Below are 11,495 nucleotides of genomic sequence, written 5' to 3' on the forward strand. Positions count from 1 at the left end.
AACACATCAGTAATCATTACTTGCATGAGTGAGCTGGGAAACGGCACTGTTTAAATGGTGATTAGGACCCATTCTGGCTACCTAACAGGTAGTTCTAATATAATTCATTTATAATCTCCATACTATTGACCTGTTTCGTTAAGAACAGCAAGGCCCGGCCTAAAGTTGCCAGGGCAACATCACATTTCATCTCTGGAGGTGCTGCCCCTCTGGAGGACAAAGAAAATAATTGTTTTATTTTCGCTGTTGTGGCTCCATAAATATGAGACGAGTGGCTCATAATTGGTAAAGTTAAACCAAATTAAATCATCTAAACCTTCATTACTTGGTGATGGGCCTGCCCTATGGTGATCCTGAGAGCTCAACGCACTGTACCGTACAATTTTTTTTCTTAATTTGCTTGTGTTTTGTCTATTTGCGTGTGTTTTCTTAAGGTGCAGTGTGTTGAGCTTAAATTGATGAAGACATTTTCTTAATTTGCTTGTGTTTTCTTAAATTGCAGTTTAAATGATTTAAAGTGTAAGTTCAACCCCAGCTCTGAGCCTAACTCCACCCACCGCATCATTTTGAAAAATGCTATAAAAAAAAAGGGGCTATGGGATGGTGAGGGGGTGGGTTGTAAACTCCTGTGAAGTTTTGATCGGCCATTTCATGACATAGAGATGTACCAACCGGTCCAGTCAGCATTGGCCTTCCAAAATGCAGGGCTGATTTAAACCAGTAGATGGCGTTTTCAGCCATTTTCAACCCATAAAATGCTGTTTTTTTATACAAATTTGTCAATATTAACACCAGCATTGATGTGTTTAATCACAGAACAGTCGTATCATTTAGGCTAGTTTATAGCTCAAATATATTTAAGGGTGCTCTTTAACAATGAATGGTATATGGCTATAACCAATGTCATTCCCTGTGAATAAAAATCAACACATAAGCTTCAGAAGAAATCACAGCTTGTCACTTTTGCATCACGTCACGCTTGGAGATGAAAGCACATACATCAACTCCTCATCGTTTGTCATATCATAAACGTGTCATGAACAGGCCTTGTTCTTATAGGGTGTTACAGACATTGAACTTGAAAGCCTTTATTGTCATCGTATAGCTGTATATACATTGTATTGTATATAAAACTAAATTTGGAGCGCTGCTCCTGTTGGTGCCATGAGGAACAACATATAACAATAACAAGAATACAATAAAGTAAATAAAAGATCAAGAAGTAAAAATGTAAGAACTCTCATTCCAATTGACACAAAGTGCAATGGTACGGAGTATAAGTACTCTCATGAGGTACGCTGCAATATTGCACAGTCCTTGCATATCCCCCAAGCATAAATATAAGTAACATTATTGTCTTACACCCAACAATAAGATGACTGAAGTAGTAATATTGCACATTTGATATTCCACATTGAAGTGCATGTGTGACTTTATCCTGCTAATAGCCGTTGGGGGGAAAAAACTGGTGCTTTCTCTTGAGGACCTCTACCGCCTGCCAGAGGGCGGGAGGGTAAACAGGCAGTGGCCTGGGTGTGATTAGATTAGATTAGATTAGATTAGATTAGATTCAACTTTATTGTCATTGCACAGAGTACAACTACTGAGGCATCGAAATGCAGTTAGCATCTAACCAGAAGTGCAGAGTATGTGCATATAGTGGTAATATAAAAATACTATAGATAAATAGGATATATACAGTATGATATAAGATATAAGTGGTATGAACAGTAAGAACATGAGCAAAAATGGTGATTAGTGCAGATGTGATATAGATATATGTAAAGTGCAGGTGAAGTACAGGTGAAGGTGGCAGTAGAAGTTATAAAGTTATAAATGAGGTAGGAGACATGATAAGATACACGGTAAATACGATGAATATGGATATGGACAACAATTTTAAATAAAAGGATGTGTCCTTGATGATGTTTTTGACCGTACTGAGGAAATGGGAGCAGGCAATGTTTTTCAGGGAGGGCAGTGAGCAGCCAGTGATTTTTTGGGCTGTGTTAATTATTCTTTGGAGGCCTCTCTTGTCTGCCGCAGTGCAAACAGAGCACCACGCCAAAATGCAGTACGCTTTTGATAGTGGAGCGGTAAAAGGCCACCAGAAGCTTACGCTACAGGTTGTTTTTCTTGAGCTCTCTCAGGAGGGGCTGTGCCTTGGGTGTTTTTTGGCTTTCTGCCTTTGTTTTAGCCTTGCTATTGTTGGGTCCAATGACTGTATATAGACTATAATTGGACCTTAATGTTATATCCCTGTTTTCCTATACCCAGTTCAGGGGCATGGCATCACCCTGCTTGTGTTCATACTACTCCACAGTGACTCTTAAAGTCTTTAATTAGCACCTGATCACTATCTGTCTACTTTGTCCTATGGCAGTACAGCGTATTGGCAATAGCCTACGGTTTCTGCTCCAACTACAACTCCCAGAACCCTGTTGCCCATTCATTTCTCCTGTCACCTGAAAGACAGTCTCAGGACAGAGAAGGTGACCCTTCAGAAACCTAAATCATCTGTTGGCACACACACACACACACACGAACACACACACACACACACACACACACACACACACACACACACACACACACACACACACACACACACACACACACACACACACACACACACAGATGCACACTCTGATCTCACTCACCCACACAATTTTGAGATGATTAATGTCAAATGAATATACACTATTCTTAGAGGAATTAATCAGTCTTCATTGCAACTGATTTCTAGGACACTGGGAAACAAGTAACAATAAAAATGTGAATTAATTTCCAAATAAGCCACGTACCCATTAGACAACTCATTTTGTGTCACTGTTTTAGTGAACAGACAATACTGTCTTGAAGGGATAAATAAATACACATACTCTATATGCAGTCGATGACTGGGGCTAATGTGTTAACACCCTCCAACTTCAACAGATGCCTTAAGTTCTATTATTTCAATTGTATGTACGTCTGTAAAGTGTCTTTGTGACTGACAAATTCTTTGTTAAAGCGCCATAGAAATCAAATAGAATTCGATTGATATCCAATGATAGCATTTAGCATGATAGCATTTAGCCTGTCTTGATGTTATGTATCTGAAAATAGCATAGACAGAAATGTTTATTATTGTAACCCAGACATTCCGTGGTGTTCATTCATGGAGAATACAATCAAATACTTGGTTTTGGATGATACAGTGAAGTATATTACATTTCCAATGGCTTGAATTTGTGAAATCTAGGCCTACTTTATTTTTTTTCTTTACATGATGTAGGTTATACAATATCATGATCATCTGACTCCAAAAGAATGATGTTTGAAGGCAACAGGCTAGAGAGCAGGGACATGCAAAGATATATTGAGGGGCTGTTGCTCTTCAATTTGTAAATTGTTTTGTAAACAAAATGCACACTGTTAGTGTAAGACTTACACTAACAGTGTGCATTTCGTTTACAAAACAATTTACAAATTGAAGAGCAACAGCCCCTTAATATATCTTTGCATGTCCCTGCTTTCTAGCCTGTTGCCTAATTAGTGAACCATTAATGTTACAGCCAGCATTAGGCAGGATTCAACATCCCATCCACTCAGTTTGAACCAATAATAGGTATTTCTTTACATCTTTTCTTCTAAACCACTGAGTGGCGTTGTTGAGTTAGTAATCATACTGTGCCGAACCTGTGCAACTTAACGCTGTTCAACAACTTTGGAACATTAGGCAATACGCCACTAAGCAGGGACGTGAACGGGGGGGCGAAGGTTGCCCGGGCAACTGCCCGTCTGCCCTCCTCGACTCAAGCTGCCCCTCCGAGGGGGAAAATATATATATAAAAAAAAAGAGTTTTAAAATAGTATAACGGCTGCAGAATGTCATGTAGGCCTAGATTTTAAAAATCACCACCCGAAACATTTCATAAAGTAGCCTATGGGGAACGAGAGTGAAAGTGCGTAGGGGAGGGTAAAGTAACTAGTTTGGGAAAGCAAGCCCCCTACTCTGTTTACTGTACCTGCGGTGCTGCACGCGACCGGCACCTGAGAGCCTGCATTTTCGCCTCGAGAGACGGTCGGTCACGGTTGTCTTGTGTGACTTAACCGATGCGCAACCGCTTTGACGTAGTAAGAAAAGGTCAGTTTGAAGTTGTAGAAATGAATAACAAACGAACAATCATCATCAAGTTATATGAAATGAATTAAAATTTTCATAAATCCAGGCTCAGTTTGCCACGTTTATCCTGAATAATCAAGCAGCTAGCTTGCCTACCAGACAATCAGCCCGTTACCACATGCATCATTTGTTGGTAGGAAAACTAAGTTACAGGTCTGCTGATGGTGAGTTTCTAACATTTCGTTTAAACAGAAGATGGAATGCATCACATGAATCATTTCATTCAAAATGGTTAAATGCCTAAATCCTATCACTGTTTTGGGTGTTGTTAAGTGTAGAGTGCGGTAGAAGCTAGAATGCCAACGGAAAAGAGAGGAATTCAGGAGAGAGAGAAGCAGCTAAAGGAGGCAGCAAAGGGGAGCACATCTTTGCAGAGTTGGTTACAAAGAAGCAAACCAACAGGTGAGACAGAGACATTGCATTGTGATAAAGATGACGAAGTGTAGGCTAATTAATTAATGTGAAACAGGCTCATATTTTCAGACTCATATTTTTAGCATACTAATGGAAATGTATTATAATTACTTTACATTTAAAATGAGGAGAAACCACAAGCCTCCAGACCAGAGGAAAATGTGGACCAGGAAACACATAGGACAGGTAGTGCTGATCACCAAATATGAGATGAAAGGTCCATGCTAGAAAGTACAGGGATAAAGAGCCACATACTAAATTATTGTAATCTTTAAAAAAAAAGTATAGGCTATTTGAGAGATCCATTCAAAGATATTGCCTGAGCAGAACAAAAATAACTTACCACTGCTTCTAGTGTGCCTTATAATAGTAATGATAATGGTAATAACAATAATATATAATTGGACAGATGATGAGCCAAGTACATCAACTGCAGACAAAGACAAAGAGCCTTTTTTCAGGTCAGAGCAATGGCCCTTCAAATTCCTGTGCACGTCCCTGCCACTAAGTGTATGGTTGGACGTTAACTCAACCACAATCGTTTGAATTAATATCCCAAAATGTCAGTTCTATTGTATACCATCAACTCGACGGCCTCGTCCGATTTATAGCAGAGGGCCGGGATTTAATCGTGTCTGCTGCGCGTTCAGCCAAAATGTATTTATTTACAAAATGTATGTATTTTAACAAAATCCGCATCACATTGAAATATATTTAAACCTTACTTATTTGACCCTTTCTAATAATTGTATGAAGCAGGTAAAAAGGCAAATGTACAATTTGTGTTATACCTTTTGCTGTGTAATTATTCCACCTGGGAAATAATTGTAAACATGTAGGCCTATTTACAATCTTGCACATCAATCCCAAAATGCGGACAGCAGGTCCTGAACATGAAATAAGAAGGTTGTTTGTGTGTTCGTATGAGACCCTGCAGTTAAAATCTCTGGTAAAATTGTGTACTGCATTGTGTGATTGTGTGGCCAGATCAGCCCTTCAACAGCTCACTGACCTTTTCCTTCCTCTGCTTCTCTCAACCAGTCAGAACTATTCCCCCTCATTAGCTATCTCCCTGCTACTTGTGTGTGTGTGTGTGTGTGTGTGTGTGTGTGTGTGTGTGTGTGTGTGTGTGTGTGTGTGTGTGTGTGTGTGTGTGTGTGTGTGTGTGTGTGTGTGTGTGTGTGTGTGTGTGTGTGTGTGTGTGTGTGTGTGTGTGTGTGTGTGTGTGTGTGTGTGTGTGTGTGTGTGTGTGTGTGTGTGTGTGCAGGAATGGAGAGGCAGGTATCATAGCCCAGTGCTGAATAGGTTTTCTACTAATTACTGAATAGTTTTTTTCTCCCTGTGTGCTTGTTTGTGTACCTGTGTGTGTGTGTGTGTGTGTGTGTGTGTGTGTGTGTGTATGTGTGTGTGTGTATTTGTGTGCATCCTCAGGCTGGGTAGCCATGCACTCGTGTGAATGTGTTGGAGGTAAGTGAAGTCTATTGATTATTTTAATCCGCCTATTTGTGAGTCTGTGATCCTCGTGGCTCTGCATTCGACAGGGGAATCACTAATGGGCCTCAACGCAGCCTGCCTCAGACCTCTCCCCATCCAATTAACTTTCAACTGGAATCTGCCAGGAGAGAGAGAGAGAGGGCGAGCGGCCGGACGACAGACACACTGAGATCTCCCACTAACCCCCACCGGCAACAGATTCGCCAAAGCCTTTAAGTCCAGAATGCCATTAACTCTCGCTTTTAATTAAAGATTTTTTCCTCTCCTTCTTAGTACTGACACAGGTACTATCCAAGTGCCATTTCAGCTAGCCCTACAAGAGGAAATTCTCACCCGTTCCCCTCCCCTCCTCTCCCTGTATTTAAATGGCAACTCTACATAGGAACGGTGCCAAGCTGTGTTAAAGCACCTGAGAGGAATTGGCGAGTTCATTTGTACTCGCTGGTACTTCACCACTCATTGCCCCACAAAGGAGAGGTGGAAGGGCTGACCACTCGGCCACGGCATAAAGACCCACACATTAAGACTCCTTCAACTTCCCTGCTTTTTTTTTTTTGGAGAGACAAACGTTGGCAGGCATTCTTGAACTCCACTCATGCCTGCTGCTGTGGCAGTAGCGGTGAGTTAAACTCAGCAGTTGTGCTCTCTGCTCCTATTGTGTGCGTCGATAATGCAGAATTCCAGGTCACTGTGCCCATTCACCAGTCAACAAGAGGCGGGAGGCGGACACGTTTGAACGGTATTTATTACTGAGTAATTATGAAGGCAAAAGGGGGATGTGGAGGAATGTGTAAATAGGTCATGTCATTAGGGTATGCTTTGCATTTGGTCTGTATTTGCAAATGGCTCGGCTGAAATGGTGACAAACATTCTTGACCGATAATACATCACAGGTGTCCAAGATCAAGCTCAGATTAGTTTAATACTGGACCAACTCTCCACTTTGCCTCAAAGCACATGATTAAAGTTTTGTCAGGCACACACACTCAACTCACATACGTACAGATCTGGATGACGACATCACACGGTTAATATTTTCTGATTTAAAAACAAAACAAAGAAAAGAAGAAAAAAAAACTGCCGCTCTCTGTCACAAACAGACAGTTATGAAGACTCATTCAGGTATTAGTGCAGTGAAAATCCTGGAGAAGTCATGCTTGATTTCCCAGAAAGAGGATTATCAAAATGGAATGTCATTACAGAGAGCACTGCATTTTTCTTTCGTACCATCTTCAGGAAATCTATAAAATAATTTGTCGGAGCACACATTTACAGTTGCTGTACTTAAAACATACTGATGCATCATACTCTGAAAAGCCATCATATGAGGCTGGAGAACGTTTAATCGGATCATAACTGGTCATGGCAATTATTCATTGCACAAGTACTATGAAATATCTAGTGTAACATTTAGATCGGGGTCCAATCATTAAGCCTGTCATCTTAATTAAAATGACATTTAAAAAACGTAATCATTTTTCTGACACACTTAACTGCATAATGTCTCAGTGTTATCTGAAACTAACAGGACAATGATCCCACAGAAAACCCAATGCAAGTCAATGCACTTAAATTGCCCTTTTAATTATGTCATACCAGGATCCTGATACTTGTTATATTTTAAGAACTTTCAGAGGAAATATTTATGTAATAATTAGTGCTTGTAACTGACATGGCAATGACAGGACTTGTATGACAATGTTTGATAGTATAAATCCATACAGAGCCCTGATACTTTTGAATGAGATAACATCAATATAGCATTATCAGGGTTATACACTGATGGCCAAGGAACAGTCAACCATAGACAAATATATACAAAACAAGACTTCAGTTTCACCAGGTAATGCTAAGCTATCTACAGCTAAACAATACAATTCTCCTGGGCACGACATCAGCAAAATACCAATTTCTCTTAAATAAACAAAACCAGAGTCGACTAATTCAATTCCGCCTCACATGTTAAGAGAAAAATAAAAGTACATTTTTGGCTGGGATTGTAGGCAGGGTGTAAGATCGACACTGATCAATATATTAATGTTTTCTTCTCAGCCAGTGTCTTTAGACATATTGGAAATCCATTCTGAAGCTCTCGTAGGGTGTGGCTAGCCATTGTGCGCTCGATCACATCCCTGTAAAGTCCACGCGCGCGGCCATCTCCAGTCACACCCAGACAGTCCGCACGGTCACTTTAAGTCACATGAATTGAACTAGGGGACTTCCATTAATCACTAACCCTCAGTGGCGTGTGCATGTCCACGCATATTTATATTTATCTCCTTTTATTTATATCTATATTTCACTTTTTTTTACTTTTCTGCTTCTATTTTTCTTATATGTGTTTCTATATGTGGTTGCGTCCGCATTGCAACACGATCACCCATGCCTCTTGTTAGCGGGCAGCCAGACACCACAGTCGACACAATCATTTCCTCCTCCTCCTCCTCCGACAACCCCCCAGCCAGCAGCCAGTCATGTGTAAATGTAGCGCGGGGAAGTAAACCACTAGCCGCAACAGATATTTTTTTTCTAATAACTATTTTGTCTCCAGTTGCCCTGGAGGATGAATGCTCTGCCTTCACCGTGGAGCGTGGCTGTGCAGTGGACAGACTGAGTAGGCAGCAGATCGGGGGAACAGACCAGGCTTTTTAGATGGTACACACAAGAAAAAGAATAGGGGGGCGTGCAGATAACATCAGAGCAGGTACACCTAATGAGGTAATTAGACTACAAGATATGTATGTCACTGTCCTTTATAGATATTTTTGTACATTTATTTCTTATTTCTTCTTTTCAAAGTATACATTTTGACAAATGTTTTAGGTATATTTACACACACTCACACACACACACACACACACACACACACACACATACGGCGGTGGACGGTGCGATTGAAGGTGGGGTTTTTGTGCATAAACCCACTGCTGACAGGGCGTCCATGAAGCCTTTCAGCCTCTCAGTCACACACACTCGGTGTCCTTCATGTTGACCGTCTCTGATGTAAATGTGCTCGTGTGTTTGTGTGTCAGAATGTGTCTGTCAGTGTCCACACGTGTATGTGTGTGAGTAGTGTGTATGTGAGTACACATGAACGAGAAAGTAGGTCTGTGTTGTGTGTGTGTGTGTGTGTGTGTGTGTGTGTGTGTGTGTGTGTGTGTTTGTATGGTTGTATTTCTGTGTCTTCGCGCAGTGTGCCCAGGGCGGCTTCTTAGGGAGCAGTGGTGTAATGAGGGTGGTAGGTCTGGTGTTGTTGAGCGTTTGATTGGGCGGGGGTGTGGTGGCGTTGGGTGGAGGAGGTGTCGGCGGTCATGATTAGTCGGGGTAGATGAGGAAGCCGGAGAAGGTGCTGTACTTGTTGGTGTTGCCCCCGTGCACCTTGCCCCCGTCCAACTGCACGTACACCTCATCCCCCACGTCCAGGTGCAGGATCACACTGTTGGCGGCGTAGTCGTAGTTCTGGTCGGCATCCTGGGCTATGGCACTGGCCCTCACCTGCAGTAGGGCACAGGAGCAGGACGACAGACCGTAAGAAGACGATCAATCAGACCACACCAGTTCTCCATCAGACATCTGATGCTGTATATCATAATAAAGCATATACTTAAACCATCAGACATCTGATGCTGTATACCATAATAAAGTATATACTAAACCATCAGACATCTGATGCTGTATATCATAATAAAGCATATACTAAACCATCAGACATCTGATGCTGTATATCATATTAAAGTATATACTAAACTAAACCATAGGGTACTGGGTCCTTGCGGTATGTTTGTGGGTGCAGGATGAAATGTATCATGCAAAACCTTTTTAAAGTGATCGACAGACCATAAGATTATAAGCTTCAGTCCATTTCAAGTACGTGTTCTAATGAGGCAAAGCAAATAAACATCAAAATAAATGTACAAAAAGCATGGGACAACAGGTTAAGACAGACAAGGACTTTAAGACGGGCAACAATACAAGTCCTCGATTCTCTAACTTCCCTAAATATCATTTCTGTATCTGCATGTATTGTCATGTTCTCGATGTGGAGACTCTTCACGACTCACTATGTATGTATGTTGCTACCACACGCCCACTGCGTACTACTACAATCCATGCCACAGGAAACGCATCTCATTTGTTCGGCGCCTGGGATTGGTTCATTGTTTCTCCCCTGCTGCACCCAGCCGTGTGGCTTATTGAAGGGTGCCTCTCTCACAGGGCTGGTGTCGACTGAACGGATGGGTTCGGGGCCGACCTTGTGACCTCTGCCTCAATTGAGAACACAACCATATTCTCTCCCATCGATCGCCAGTGAAGCGCACTGCTTCTCCAACCTGTGGAATAAGGTGAGGGAATGTTGCCGTTGCATCAGCCTGGGCATTTGGGGCTCTGGACATGTGTGTGTGTGTGTGTGTGTGTGTGTGTGTGTGTGAGAGAGTGTGTGAGTGTACGTGTCTAGGGAGAGTGAGATGCTGTCAACACACACTGTAACGCAGCCCGGGCTATTGACCTGTTGCGTTTAATCTGGGTTGCACACACATCATGCATAATATTGACTGGGTTCTACATGCCAGAGCGACGGAAGCGGGGTCATTTGCATTCAGCCGGGGAGCTCAGCCGTATTGACCTGCTTGCAGTGGATCCGCTACTTGTTTGTTAACAAACTATATTGGGTTTACCCATGTGGACACACACAGACACACATCAGCCGATTACTGAGAAAATACCACGCGTGGGCAGAAGAGACTTTAGTGAACATGCCCGGCAAACAGTTAAATGATGATTGACAAAACCTTAAACGATCCTCCTCAACTGCCATTCTTAACAGCGAACAGTGTAAATGTGTGCCCCGAGAACGTGGGTATGCTGGAGTATGACATGCGCGGGTACGCTGGGGCTTATGACAGTGATGAATATGGGAGGGGAGGAATTCAGGTGAGATGGTAGATCCAGTGACACACGTCAGGTGCCGATGGCCTTGCCTGCCGCTCGGTGACCACCTGGTGCGCGGGCACTCAATCTCTGTCACTTATCCAGACATGCAGTGGGCACCGCCGTGATAGGGTGCGCTCCAACGCAACATGTGCTGCAAGTCAATGAGCACGATATTCCCTCCTGCCCCACGTCCACTTTTGTCTATGCTTTATTAATGGCCACAGTCGCCACAATAGGAAAATGGTACAGTATCCTGTATAAAGGCTATAGGATTTAGATCCCTACGATACAGTAGCGTTTCTCGGCCAATTGCATTATGTATTTGATGCAGCAGATTTTTATGAATTATGTACTTTATATGCTTTATATACTTTATATGCTCTGAATGCTGCAATGTATTTTTCGAATATACACCATGTGCTTCCATAAATATTTAAAGTCCTATTTCTCTCAAAACACTGGGAGCCATTCGAAGGAATAACTCAAA

The 11,495-nt window shown here is 42.1% G+C and overlaps 1 protein-coding gene across 1 annotated transcript in view; it reads right to left on the minus strand.

Annotated features, from left to right (window-relative positions):
* Positions 1–9,174: 9,174 nt before the first annotated feature.
* The window catches only part of c1ql4a (complement component 1, q subcomponent-like 4), a 16,464-nt gene continuing 14,143 nt past the window's right edge, over positions 9,175–11,495 (minus strand). The window contains exon 3 of the mRNA XM_012824239.3: positions 9,175–9,571. Within this exon, the coding sequence (XP_012679693.1) occupies positions 9,392–9,571 (180 nt within the window). The 3' untranslated portion in view covers positions 9,175–9,391. The remainder of the gene's footprint in view (positions 9,572–11,495) is intronic.

The sequence above is a fragment of the Clupea harengus genome, chromosome 4, assembly GCF_900700415.2.
Source record: "Clupea harengus chromosome 4, Ch_v2.0.2, whole genome shotgun sequence".
Taxonomy (NCBI): domain Eukaryota; kingdom Metazoa; phylum Chordata; class Actinopteri; order Clupeiformes; family Clupeidae; genus Clupea; species Clupea harengus.